The following is a 14,681-nucleotide window of genomic DNA, read 5'->3' as shown; positions in this document are numbered from 1 at the left end:
AGTTGAACTAACGTTTTGTTTTGTCTCTGCAGTTGTTGACGTTCAGAACGTTCAACTTGCGCTCTATCGTTACGATAGAGAGAGAGTATTCACGGTGTCACGTTGCAGTAAGAGTAGAACGATTCTATCGTTTTGTTCATTCTTTCTTAGCTTAAATGGTTTTAATTCTAATAAAGGAACTTTTTATTCGGGAAATCTTTCAGTTTTTTTTTTTCCTTTAACAATAATATGTTTTAACGATATATATAATTGGGCTCATCTCTCAGGTTCTAAGTCAAGAGAGAGAGAGAGAGAGATAGAGACGGAGGGAGAGAGAGGAGGATAAACGTTTCGTTCAAGCGGGTAACGTTATCGTTTTTGCTCTTCTCCCTAGTCTCTTTAGGGGAAGAAGGTAAACGTTTCTAGAGTTTTATTCTTGTTCTCAGGCTTTATGCGGTGAGAGATTTTAAACGTAGTTTATTTGATCTAGTGTTTAGTCTCTTTTCCAGCCACTGAATTATTTATCTTTCATTATGTTTTTCTGTTACATTGTAATACTGTTTTCGCAATTACTAACTTTTAATGAAGGATAGAATTGCGTGTTTCAGGTACAAACCACTTAAAGTTTCGAGTTCAGTGAAATAAGTGCAAACAGAAAATCAAAAGTGATAAAGTGATAAGCGCAAAGTGTTACAGTGTTGCGTTCGAGGGTTCGTCTGTTCGTGCCAGTTGTTCGCCTAGTCTGGGACCTCTTACAAGCTCCCAAGCAGGGGAGAAGTAACGTCGAAGGACTTATGGGTTCATCAGGCCTTGATCGACGAACAGACGTTTCCCTCCGTGGTTTCGGGTGTAACCAACTCACGTAGCCGACGTGATCACCCCACCCACACAAAGACGAGAGAGCCCTTTTATTCCTCGTCTGCGGAAGAGGTTTCTCGCAGAAACCATGGACCAAATCTTGCAGCTTTTAAGTGCAAGTCGGTCCCTTCCGCGCAAGTCCAACTCCTAGGTGGTGCCATTAGCACTGGGTCAGTTCGGACTTGCTGCAGTACGACAACTGCACACCTCCCAGAGAAACAAGGTGGTATCGCAACAGGCAGTAACTCCGTCTGTTGTCGCACCAGCTGTTTTAGACCCTCAGTCTCAACGGACAGTAGCTCCGTTTGTTGTTGTCTTTCTTAAACTCTAGTGGTCTATGCTGCAGACAATGCAGTCTCAGCTTGCGGTGTTGATGCAGGAGTTTCAGGCAGAGAAGGTTAGCACACCTCCTCCTGCGAGCGCTCCTCCACCTCTGCGCAGTCCACCCTGCCAGACGTATGATGTTGAGGCTCCTCCTGCCTCCATGCGTGAGCTGCCGCATTGGGAGTTGCCAGGTACCAGCGCTATGCAGCAACCTCCACTTTCCTTGAGGCAGGAGCCTCATGCTATGCGGCAACCGCCTCAACTCTTGAGGCAAGAGCCTCAACTCTTGAGGCAAGAACCTCAACTCTTGAGGCAAGAACCTCAACTCTTGAGGCAAGAGCCTCAACTCTTGAGGCAAGAACCTCAACTCTTGAGGCAAGAGCCTCAACTCTTGAGGCAAGAACCTCAACTCTTGAGGCAAGAACCTCAACTCTTGAGGCAAGAGCCTCAACTCTTGAGGCAAGAACCTCAACTCTTGAGGCAAGAGCCTCAACTCTTGAGGCAAGAGCCTCTCTCTGCGCAGCCACCTCCTCAACCCTTGAGGCAGACGCAACTCTTGAGGCAGGAACCTTATGCTATGAGGCAGCCGCCTCAACGCATGCAGCAACCGCATTCTTCACAGCATGAGCCTCTCTCTGCGCAGCTACCTCCTCAACCCTTGAGGCAGGAACCTCACAGGAGCCTCATGCTATGCGGCATCCTCCTCAAACCATGAGGCAGGAGCCTCATGCTATGCGGCATCCTCCTCAACCCATGAGGCAGGAGCCTCATGCTATGCGGCAACCTCCTCTACCCATGAGGCAGCCTCATGCTATGCGGCATCCTCCTCAACCCATGAGGCAGGAGCCTCATGTAATGCGGCATCCTCCTCAACCCATGAGGCAGGAGTCTCATGCTATGAGGAGCCTCATGCTATGCGGCATCCTCCTCAAACCATGAGGCAGGAGCCTCATGCTATGCGGCAACCGCCTCAACCCATGAGGCAGGAGCCTCATACTATGCGGCATCCTTCTCAACGCATGCGGCATGAGCCTCATCCCTTGCAGCATGAGCCTCATCCCATGCAGCATGAGCCTCATACCATGCAGCATGAGCCTCATCCCATGCAGCATGAGCCTCATCCCATGCAGCATAAGTCGCACGCCATGCAACATGCTCTGCTTACCTTACAGCATGCTCTACATACAGCATGCTCTGCATACAGCATGCTCTGCATACCTTACCGCATGCTCCTCAGTCACACATCTTTGGTTGTTGCCAACTCACTAGACTGTCAAGCAGTTTCATAACGTTGCCTTCTAGTCTGCTGCTTTTGCACCAGTGAAACCCTCACTGAGAGAACTTAGCTTTTCTCGGATATGGTTCCTGTAGATGAGAAAGTGCTATTCTCCCTCCTTCTGATATTCCCTTGAGGACTCTGTCATTTGGAGAGGAGCCTTTAGCTGCTTAGCCTCCTATGGACTTTTATTTAAGCATTACATGCTTCCAGGGAGGGTAATGGTTCCACTTCAGTCGCTAACCCCGTCTGTTACCACACCTGCTCCCATAGACCTTGAGCTTTGTTGCAAGACATGCAGTCCAAGCTTAGTCCTTGTTAGAGGATTTTTTGTTTACGGAGTCAGTGTGTCACTGGGAAGACGTTCAACAACCAGCAGAAGTGACTTGTTGTGACGCAGTGCGGCAACCTCAGCAACCCGATAAGGAGTTGTCTGTACGACCCAGACAGTCTAGACAGCTTCGGGTTGTCGCTGTACTTCCTCGCTTCCCCATGGTTGACAGTTCACAGACTGTGCAGCAGTACCATGATCTTGTGTCCGGCTCCGTCAGACGACTAGCTTTTAAGAGCTCCCACAAGTCGTCGCTGTCTGGAGATTCTCAGATGGACTATGGATCTGACCAAGGAACTGGGCCTCCTGGTCAATTTTGAGGAGTCCCAGCTCGTCCCATCCCAGACCATTGTCTACCTGGGTATGGATCTTCAGAGTCGAGCTTTTTGGGCTTTTCCGTCGGCCCCAAGGATCTACTAAGCCCTAGATTGCATCCAGAGCATGCTGAGAAGGAACCGATGCTCAGTCAGGTAGTGGATGAGTCTAACAGGGACACTTTCATCGGAACCGATGCTCAGTCAGGTAGTGGATGAGTCTAACAGGGACACTTTCATCGCTGGCCCTCTTCATCGAGTTAGGGAGACGCCACCTCCGCCCCCTTCAGTATCATCTAGCAGCTCACTGGATAAAGGACATGACGCTAGAGACGATCTCAGTTCCTGTTTCCGAAGAGAGGAGGTCTACTCTCACGTGGTGAAAGAACAGCTTTCTTCTCAAGGAAGTCTACCTTTGGCTGTTCAGAAACCCGACCGCCGTCTCTTCTCTGACGCATCAGACACGGGCTGGGGTGCGACTTTGGACGGACAGGAATGCTCGGGAACATGGAATCAGGAGCTAAGGACACTTCACATCTATTGCAAGGAGCTGTTGGCGGTTCATCTGGCCTTGATAAACTTCAAGTCCCTCCAGCTTAACAAGGTGGTGGAGGTGGACTCTGACAACACCACAGCCTTGGCTTACATCTCCAAGCAGGGAGGGACTCATTCGTGGAAGTTGTTCTAGATCGCAAGGGACCTCCTCATCTGGTTAAAAGATCGAAAGCTCACGCTGGTTACGAGGTTCATTCAGGGCGATATGAATGTCATGGCAGATCGCCTTAGCCGGAAGGGTCAGGTCATCCCCACAGAGTGGACCCTTCACAAGAATGTTTGCAGCAGACTTTGGGCCCTGTGGGGTCAGCCAACCATAGATCTGTTCGCTACCTCGATAACCTAGAGGCTCCCGTTGTATTGTTCTCCGATTCCAGACCCAGCAGCAGTTCACGTGGATGCTTTTCTGCTGGATTGGTCCCATCTCGACCTGTATGCATTCCCGCCGTTCAAGATTGTCAACAGGGTACTTCAGAAGTTCGCCTCTCGCAAAGGGACACGGCTGACGTTGGTTGGCTCCGCTCTGGCCCGCGAGAGAATGGTTCATAGAGGTACTGCAATGGCTGGTCGACATTCCCAGGACTCTTCCTCTAGGAGTGGACCTTCTACGTCTACCTCACATAAAGAAGGTACATCCAGACCTCCACGCTCTTTGTCTGACTGCCTTCAGACTTTCGAAAGACTCTCAAGAGCTAGGGGCTTTTTGAAGGAGGCAGCCAGAGCGATTGCCAGAGCAAGGAGGACATCCACTCTCAGAGTCTATCAGTCTAAAGGGGAAGTCTTCCGAAGCTGGTACAAGGCCAATGCAGTTTCCTCATCCAGTACCACTGTAACCCAGATTGCTGACTTCCTGTTACATCTAAGGAACGTAAGATCCCTTTCAGCTCCTACGATTAAGGGTTACAGAAGTATGTTGGCAGCGGTTTTCCGCCACAGAGGCTTGGATCTTTCCACCAACAAAGATCTACAGGACCTCCTTAGGTCTTTTGAGACCTCAAAGGAACGTCGGTTGTCCACTCCAGGCTGGAATCTAGACGTGGTCCTAAGGTTCCTTATGTCATCAAGATTTGAACCTCTCCAATCAGCCTCTTTTAAGGACCTCACATTAAAAACTCTTTTCCTCGTGTGCTTGACAACAGCTAAAAGAGTAAGTGAGATCCACGCCTTCAGCAGGAACATAGTTTTCACATCTGAAACGGCTACATGTTCCTTGCAGCTCGGTTTTTTGCTAAAACGAGCTTCCTTCACGTCCTTGGCCTAAGTCGTTCGAGATCCCAAGCCTGTCCAACTTGGTGGGGGACGAACTAGAGAGAGTACTTTGCCCAGTTAGAGCTCTTAGGTACTATCTAAAAAGGTCATAACCTTTACGAGGACAATCAGAAGCCTTATGGTGTGCTATCAAGAAGCCTTCTCTTCCAAGGTCTAAGAACTCAGTTTCTTACCTATTCAGGCTCCTGATTAGGGAAGCACATTCTCATCTGAAGGAAGAAGACCTTGCTTTGCTGAAGGTAAGGACACATGAAGTGAGAGCTGTGGCTACTTCAGTGGCCCTCAAACAGAACCGTTCTCTGCAGAGTGTTATGGATGCAACCTATTGGAGAAGCAAGTCAGTGTTCGCATCATTCTATCTCAAAGATGTCCAGTCTCTTTACGAGAACTGCTACACCCTGGGACCATTCGTAGCAACGAATGCAGTAGTAGGCGGGGGCTCAGCCACTACATTCCCATAATCCCATAACCTTTTTAACCTTTCTCTTGAATACTTTTTATGGGTTGTACGGTCGGCTAAGAAGCCTTCCACATCCTTGTTGATTTGGCGGGTGGTCAATTCTTTCTTGAGAAGCGCCGAGGTTAAAGGTTGTGATGAGGTCCTTTAGTATGGGTTGCAGCCCTTTATACTTCAGCACCTAAGAGTCGTTCAGCATCCTAAGAGGACCGCTACGCTCAGTAAGGAAGACATACTTAATTAAGGCAGAGTAATGGTTCAAGTCGTCTTCCTTACCAGGTACTTATTTATTTTATGTTATTTTTGAATAACTAATAAAATAAAATACGGGATACTTAGCTTCTTTGTTAACATGTATGCTGGTCTCCACCCACCACCCTGGGTGTGAATCAGCTACATGATTATCGGGTAAGATTAATATTGAAAAATGTTATTTTCATTAGTAAAATAAATTTTTGAATATACTTACCCGATAATCATGATTTAATTGACCCACCCTTCCTCCCCATAGAGAACCAGTGGACCGAGGAAAAAATTGAGGTGGTGTTGACAAGAAGTACTGGAGTACCTGACCACAGATGGCGCTGTGGTGTTCACCCCCACCTGTATAGCGATCGCTGGCGTATCCCGACCGTAGATTTCTGTCGGCAACAGAGTTGACAGCTACATGATTATCGGGTAAGTATATTCAAAAATTTATTTTACTAATGAAAATAACATATTGATTTAAAAGATTTTGTTATTTGGAAAGTTATTAGCCAAATTAAATGCATCTTACTTAATAAACTTATGGAATATCATGCATTTCTCATTAGGTAACTATAGTTCACCAGGCATTCATTTTGTGTGATGTTTAAAATTCGCTTTATTGCTGATGAATTTTTGATGTACCAGTAGTACTTCTGAATTGCTTTTATGGTAGTCTGTATGCATTGTGAAGCTTTTTATCATGGAAAATATAGAAATAGTCTTAGAAACGTAGTCTAATAACATTAAGAATAAGTATTATGATTATTTTGTACCTTAATTTTTCAGGGTAAGAATTTGGAACAGACCGATAACTTCATAGGAAAACTCAACGTTGGAGATAAGGTCACCTTTGATTGTCATCCATACAATAAGGTAAAGGGTTTATGTTTTATTATATATTTAAGTGAAACATTTTAGGGATATATTGTTTATATCAATGAATTTTACCATACAGTTATCATGCTAATGTCATCAAAGCTGCAAACTTCTTGACCCCTAAATAAATATAAAAACCTCCCCCTCCCCCATAATGCCTAGTCGTTCCGATAGATGGCACCATGGGAGGAACATCAACCATTGGTATATTTATAAACAAGAACTGTGTACATATATTCTTTCATTGCTGGGGAATGTGTGCAAACTGGGCTCTCCAGCTTGAACTTGATTTAGTATTTGGAAATACTTTTAATTTAGTAGTAAAATTTGAAGAGAAGTAACAAGGCACAGTATGTTTTTATCTGCTTTTGAAGTAAGGGAATGTTCCAAATTTTTTCACAAAACATATAACAGAATAGGTCGAGTTGGTACTACTAGAGTTCCTGATAGAACAGAGGTGGAATTACATTTGAATAATTAATAGGATAGTTGGTTGGTGGCAGAAGGTAAGAAGAGGAAGCCCTACCCACTCTTCTGTCACAGGCTGCATAGCCCCTTTGGCATCTAGGCAAGTGAGGAATATAGCTTTTGTAGTCTTGATGGGATTATAGCAGTTTTTCCAAGTTTATAAATCTTATGTTTATAGTTACGGGTTCAGACTTGTCAGTATCAAAATGAACCTTTATAAGCAAAGTTGGACGTTAAGGTAGCCTATCATAGACCATCCTATCCTGCCAGATGTAAAATTGCATTTCAAATATGGTTTTCTTGATAAAATTATCATTGTATAAGGCTACTAGAACAGAAGATTATGGCCCATCTCCTCCCACGATAAGACCCCGATTCCTCCCACGATAAGATTAGCCTTTTTTATTTAACGTTAATGGAAGTGAGGGCTCTTGTAGGCTGTCATAAGAATCTTAGTTAAGCTATACGGGTGACAGACTCCTGTCAAGAAGGAAAGCAATGTGAGGGTAATTAATGATAACTTCTAAGTAAAGAGTTTAGTACACCTTTTTTAATTAGGAAAAGAAAGAAGGTGGATTTTACAATAATCAGGTTAATTAATGAGATTTGAAGGATTTTCATGTGAATATTATACAGTTCACTATCGATAGCCCGGCACCTTTGGTTCTAGAGCCTTTACAGATTATGGATGGAATTCATCAATGCCCGTTTCATTACCCCAGGTAAAAAATCTGCCTCACTTTGTCTGGTATCATTTTTAAAAAAAAGAAAAGTAAATTTTTACATCAGACATCAAGCTTCCCCTTTTCCCACTTATCAAGAACATGCATAGCTATTTGTACATTTGAACAAACTATGAAAAAGTTTTTTTTCCATATTAATCTTACCCGATGATCATGTAGCTGTCAACTCCGTTGCCCGACAGAAATCTAAGGTCGGGATACGCCAGCGATCGCTATACAGGTGGGGGTGTACACAACAGCGCCATCTGTGAGTAGGTACTCAAGTACTTCTTGTCAACAAGAACTCAATTTTTCCTCTGTCGTGCCGCCGGCAAGACCTACTTGGATACGCTGTTGATTCTGGAGTTGTTGTTCACGATTTGGTGATGTATTCACTCTAGAGTTTAGCCTTCGCTATTCAGGAAGCTTTATCATTAGCTTAGCAAGCTTTTGGAATTAATTTGGATTAATTGTTAACGAACTTTGCTAGATTTTGGAATTCCCCCTTGACTACTTCTACATTCAAGATGTCTGACCAGTCTCAAGTCCCTAAGTACAGGCAGTGTAGCGTTAGGGCTTGTGCTAGGCGTCTTCCGAAGGCCTCTATAGATCCTCACACCGTTTGTTCCAATTGTAGGGGTAAATCCTGTCAATTGGAAGATCGATGTGGGGAATGCGCTGGGCTTTCGGAATTCGATTTTAACGAATTCCTTAAAAATGCACATAGGTTAGAGAAGGAGAGAATCAGGAGGAGTTCTTCTCGCTCTATGGTTTTTTCCTCTCCCCATGCCCCTCAACCTTTTCCTTCCCCTGTAGTGGTGACTCCCGAACCTGCTACTAGTGCTCAGCCATCCATGACTGATATGATGCGTGCCATTCAGGCTCTCGGTGACAGAGTGGAGTCATTGGCTAATGACCGTAATCAGCTTTTGGCAGATGTCAAAGAGCTGAAAGCGAAAAGTGCAGTGGGAAGTGTTATCAGTGCTAGTGATGTGAAAAGTGTCAGTGTCAGTGTTGCGCATGAGGGTACATCTGTGCGTGCCAGTCGTCCTCCCAGTCCGGGACCTCTTGCAAGCTCCCAAGCCCAGGGGAGAAGCAATGTCGAAGGACCAAAGGGTTCGGCAGGCCTTGATCAGCGCACGGATGTATCCTCAGTGGTTGCGGACGTATCTGTCAAAGATCGTCCCATCCACAAACAGACGAATGAGCCCTTACATTCCTCGTCTGTGGAAGAAGTTTCCAGGAGGAAACGATGGACCAAGGTTTCACGTCCGCTCAAACGTAAGGTCCCCTCCGAGCGAGTCCAATGGCCCAGGTGTAGCCACTGGGTCAGTTCGGACTCGCCGCAGTCTTCCGATGACTGCACACCTCCCAAGAGAGGTAGAGTGGTTCCACAACAGGCTTCTGCTCCGTCTGTTGCTGCTCCAACCACGGTAGACCCTAAGTGGTCCATGCTGCAGACTATGCAGTCTCAGCTTGCGGCATTCATGCAGGAGTATCATGCTGAGAAGGTTGACACTGCACCTGTTAACCTACAACCCGCCGAGGTTGTGCGCTCAGCAGATACTGCGGCTGCCTGCTCCCACACTCCACCTGTGAGAGCTCCACCACCGATGCGCAGTCCACTCTGCCAGACGCATGTTCTTGTCGCACCATCCGTTGACATGCGTGAGCTACCGCATCAGCAGTGGGAAGGTGCTGTAGAGCTGCCGGGTTCTGACTCTATGCGGCATGCTCCGCAACCCATGCGGCATGCTCCGCATACCATACAGCATGCTCCGCATACCATACAGCATGCAACCCCTCCCACGCACCAGCACTCTGCTTTTGTTGTTGCCAGCTCGCAGACTGACCAGCAGCGGCATGATGTTGGATCCGCAGCAGCTACGCATGCACCCGTACTGCCGGATTCAGCCGTTCAGCTTTCTGCTCTGCCTTTGCCACTTCCTACTCAGCTTTCGGATGATGGAGTATCAGATGACGAAGCTGCACATTTGGATGAACCGCACTCCGACTTTGAAGGGCCCAAGTCTACGCCTCCCTCCTTAGACTTTCGTAAAGTCCTTGCCTTGTTCAGGGACTTGTATCCAGAGCAGTTTGTGTCTGCAACCCCTCGCTCTCCTCCCTCCGAGTTTGCTCTGGGCATACAGTTTGCTGCTCCTGCCTTCACCAAGCTTGTTCTCGCACGATCATCTAAGAGAGCTTTGAGGGTTATGGGAGAGTGGTTGCATTCCAAGAAGCAACTGGGAAAGACTGCTTTCATCTTTCCGCCTACCAAGCTTGCTTCCAAGTCGAGCGTCTGGTATGCCACGGGAGAGGAACCCGGCTTGGGAGTTCCTGCCTCTGCCCAGGGCGACTTCTCAAGTCTGGTTGACTCTCCCCGCAGGTTGGCTATGAGACGATCGAAGATCTGCTGGTCCTTTTCTGACATGGATCATCTGTTGAAGGGAGTCTTTCGTGCCTTCGAGATCTTCAACTGCCTCGATTGGTGTTTGGGAGCCTTAAGCAGGAAGACTTCCCCTTCGGATAAGGACTCTGCCATGCTGATCATGTCTAGCATGGACAAAGCCATTCGGGATGGGTCTGGTGAACTTGTGGCTTCGTACGTGTCGGGAGTGCTTAAGAAGAGATAACATCTTTGCTCCTTCTTATCGGCTGGTATCACTCCTTGCCAGAAGTCAGAGTTGTTGTTTGCTCCTCTCTCCAAGTGTCTGTTTCCGGAGGAGCTGATCAAGGGGATGGCTGCCTCGCTTATCCAGAAGGATACCCATGATCTTATGGCATCTTCCGCACGTAAGGCTAAAACCTTACCTTCCGTGCCTAGACCCTTCCGCCCTGCAGCAGTAGACACGCCTGCAACTAGGTTCATACCGCCCTTTCGTGGCAGAACCTCCAGCAGAGGAGGTACCCGTGCCGACAGTCACCGTGGCAAGTCCAAGAAGGGTTCCAAGTCCGCAAAAGGCAAGTTCTGACTGCCTTCCTCTCCAGACAGCAGTGGGAGCCAGACTCAAGACCTTCTGGCAAGCTTGGGAGAGCAGAGGTGCAGACGCTCAGTCTGTGAAGTGGCTAAGGGAGGGATACAGAATTCCGTTCTGCCGCAGTCCCCCTCTAGCTAAATCTCCCATCAACCTCTCTCCCAACTACAAGGAGAAGGACAAGAGGCTAGCGTTGCAACAAGAGGTGTCGCTCTTGCTACAAAGGAAGCGGTAGTCATAGTCCGGGATCATCAATCCCCGGGCTTCTACAACCGTCTCTTCCTGGTAGAGAAGAAGACAGGAGGTTGGAGACCGGTGCTGGACGTCAGTGCTCTCAATGCTTTTGTCACCAAGCAGACGTTCACGATGGAGACGACGAAGTCGGTCCTAGCAGCGGTCAGGCAGGAGGACTGGATGGTCTCGTTAGACCTGAAAGACGCGTACTTTCACGTCCCCATCCATCCAGACTCCCAACCTTTCCTAAGGTTCGTCTTTGGAAAGGTTGTGTACCAGTTCCAAGCCCTGTGCTTTGGCCTAAGCACGGCACCTCTTGTGTTTACCAGTCTGATGAGGAATATTGCGAAATTCCTTCACTTGGCAGACATCAGAGCCTCCCTCTATTTGGACGACTGGCTTTTAAGAGCGCCAACAAGTCGTCGCTGTCTGGAGAATCTCAGATGGACTATGGATCTGACCAAGGAATTGGGCCTCCTGGTCAATATAGAGAAGTCCCAGCTCGTCCCATCCCAGACCATTGTCTATCTAGGTATGGAGATTCAGAGTCGAGCTTTTCGGGCTTTTCCGTCGGCCCCAAGGATCAATCAAGCCCTAGAATGCATCCAGAGCATGCTGAGAAGGAACCGATGTTCAGTCAGGCAGTGGATGAGTCTAACAGGGACACTTTCATCGCTGGCCCAGTTCATCGAGTTAGGGAGACTCCACCTCCGCCCCCTTCAGTATCATCTAGCTGCTCACTGGAGAAAGGACATGACGCTAGAGGCGGTCTCTGTGCCTGTTTCCGAAGAGATGAGGTCTACTCTAACGTGGTGGAAGAACAGCATTCTTCTCAAGGAAGGTCTACCATTGGCTGTTCAGACCCCCGACCACCGTCTCTTCTCGGACGCATCGGACACGGGCTGGGGTGCGACACTGGACGGACAGGAATGCTCGGGCACATGGAATCAGGAGCAAAGGACACTTCACATCAATTGCAAGGAGTTGTTGGCAGTTCATCTGGCCTTGATAAACTTCAAGTCCCTCCAGCTAAACAAGGTGGTGGAGGTGAACTCCGACAACACCACAGCCTTGGCTTACATCTCCAAGCAAGGAGGGACTCATTCGAGGAAGTTGTTCGAGATCGCAAGGGACCTCCTCATTTTTTCAAAAGATCGAAAGCTTTCGCTTTTAACGAGGTTCATTCAGAGCGATATGAATGTCATGGCAGATCGCCTCAGCCGGAAGGGTCAGGTCATCCCCACAGAGTGGACCCTTCACAAGAATGTTTGCAGCAGACTATGGGCCCTGTTGGGGCAGCCCACCATAGATCTATTCGCTACCTCGATGACCAAGAGGCTCCCGATGTATTGTTCTCCGATTCCAGACCCTGCAGCTGTTCACGTGGATGCCTTTCTGCTGGATTGGTCCCATCTCGACCTGTATGCGTTCCCGCCGTTCAAGATTGTCAACAGGGTACTTCAGAAGTTCGCATCTCACGAAGGGACACGGTTGACGTTGGTTGCTCCCCTCTGGCCCGCGAGAGAATGGTTCACCGAGGTACTGCAATGGCTAGTGGACGTTCCCAGGACTCTTCCTCTAAGAGTGGACCTTCTGCGTCAACCTCACGTAAAGAAGGTACACCCAAACCTCCACGCTCTTTGTCTGACTGCCTTGAGACTATCGAAAGACTCTCAAGAGCTAGAGGCTTTTCGAAGGAGGCAGCCAGAGCGATTGCCAGAGCAAGGAGGACATCCACTCTCAGAGTCTATCAGTCTAAATGGGAAGTCTTCCGAAGCTGGTGCAAGGCGAATGCAGTTTCCTCAACCAGTACCACTGTAACCCAGATTGCTGACTTCCTGTTACATCTAAGGAACGTAAGATCCCTATCAGCTCCTACGATCAAGGGTTACAGGAGTATGTTGGCAGCGGTCTTCCGCCACAGAGGCTTGGATCTTTCCTCCAACAAAGATCTACAGGACCTCCTTAGGTCTTTTGAGACCTCTAAGGAACGTCGGTTATCCACACCAGGCTGGAACCTAGACGTGGTTTTAAGGTTCCTAATGTCATCAAGATTTGAACCGCTCCAATCAGCCTCTTTTAATGACCTCACATTAAAAACTCTTTTCTTCGTTTGCTTAGCAACAGCTAAAAGAATCAGTGAGATCCACGCCTTCAGCAGGAAAATAGGTTTCACATCTGAAACGGCTACATGTTCCTTGCAGCTCGGTTTTTTGGCTAAAAACGAGCTTCCTTCCCGTCCTTGGCCTAAGTCGTTCGAGATCCCAAGCCTGTCCAACTTGGTGGGGAACGAACTAGAGAGAGTACTTTGCCCAGTAAGAGCTCTTAAGTACTATTTAAGACGGTCAAAGCCATTACGAGGACAATCAGAAGCTTTATGGTGTTCTATCAAGAAGCCTTCTCTACCGATGTCTAAGAACGCAGTTTCTTACTACATCAGGCTTCTGATTAGAGAGGCACATTCTCATCTGAAGGAAGAAGACCTTGCTTTGCTGAAGGTAAGGACACATGAAGTGAGAGCTGTGGCTACTTCAGTGGCCTTCAAACAGAACCGTTCTCTGCAGAGTGTTATGGATGCAACCTATTGGAGAAGCAAGTCAGTGTTCGCATCATTCTATCTCAAAGATGTCCAGTCTCTTTACGAGAACTGCTACACCCTGGGACCATTCGTAGCAGCGAGTGCAGTAGTAGGTGAGGGCTCAGCCACTACATTCCCATAATCCCATAACCTTTTTTATCTTTCTCTTGAATACTTTTTATTGTTGTTTTTTGGGTTGTACGGAAGGCTAAGAAGCCTTCCGCATCCTGGTTGATTTGGCGGGTGGTCAAATTCTTTCTTGAGAAGCGCCTAGGTTAGAGGTTGTGATGAGGTCCTTTAGTATGGGTTGCAGCCCTTTATACTTCAGCACCTAGGAGTCGTTCAGCATCCTAAGAGGACCGCTAGGCTCAGTAAGGAAGACGTACTTAAAAAAGGCAGAGTAATAGTTCAAGTCGACTTCCTTACCAGGTACTTATTTATTTTATGTTTGTTATTTTGAATAACTGCTAAAATGAAATACGGGATACTTAGCTTCTTTGTTAACATGTATGCTGGTCTCCACCCACCACCCTGGGTGTGAATCAGCTACATGATCATCGGGTAAGATTAATATTGAAAAATGTTATTTTCAATATTAAACTTACCCGATAATCATGTAGCTGTCAACTCCGTTGCCCGACAGAATTCTATGGAGGGATACGCCAGCTATCACAATACTAGAAGGGGGTGTACTTACCAGCGCCACCTGTGGCCAGGTACTCAAGTACTTCTTGTTGACACCTCCTCAATTATTCCTCTGTCGTGCTTCCGGCAAGACGTTCTGGGATACGCTTATGGTCTTCGAGTTTATTCACGGCTAATTGGTGAAGTATTCTCTCAGATTAACGGCTGTCGCTTTACTGGAAACCTTCTTATATTAGCTAGATAGCTTTTATATAGTCCTGATTAACTGTTAACGATTTTTTGCTTGTTTTTGGAACCCCCTTTGGCTAACTCTTTGAATTCAAAATGTCTGACATTTCGCAAGCCCCCTCCCATAGACGATGTAGGTCTTGCAATAGGCGTATTCCGAAGGCCTCGGTAGATCCTCACACCGCTTGTTCTGACTGTAGGGACAGGCCCTGTCAGTTAGAAAATCGATGTGAGGAATGCGCCGGACTTTCGGAATTGGAATTTGTCCGTCTTTTGAAGTATTCTACTAAGTTAGAGAGAGGTAGAGTTAGGAGGAGTTCTTCTCACTCTTCATTGTTTTCCT

General features: G+C 47.3%; 2 protein-coding genes across 3 annotated transcripts in view; one reads left to right on the top strand and one right to left on the bottom strand.

Annotated features, from left to right (window-relative positions):
• Positions 1-14,681, bottom strand: part of LOC137627373 (transmembrane channel-like protein 7) — a 437,009-nt gene that overhangs the window by 209,731 nt on the left and 212,597 nt on the right. The gene's annotated exons all lie outside the window — the stretch shown is intronic.
• LOC137627905 (uncharacterized) overlaps positions 1-14,681 on the top strand; it is an 81,058-nt gene that overhangs the window by 33,109 nt on the left and 33,268 nt on the right. For both annotated transcript variants that reach the window (XM_068359358.1, XM_068359357.1), the window contains exon 3: positions 6,399-6,485. In XM_068359358.1, the coding sequence (XP_068215459.1) occupies positions 6,399-6,485 (87 nt within the window). The remainder of the gene's footprint in view (positions 1-6,398; positions 6,486-14,681) is intronic.

Source organism: Palaemon carinicauda, chromosome 35 (assembly GCF_036898095.1).
Source record: "Palaemon carinicauda isolate YSFRI2023 chromosome 35, ASM3689809v2, whole genome shotgun sequence".
Lineage (NCBI taxonomy): Eukaryota > Metazoa > Arthropoda > Malacostraca > Decapoda > Palaemonidae > Palaemon > Palaemon carinicauda.
The sequence above is the reverse complement of the archived record's forward strand: the minus strand, read 5'-3'. Positions and strand labels throughout refer to the sequence as shown.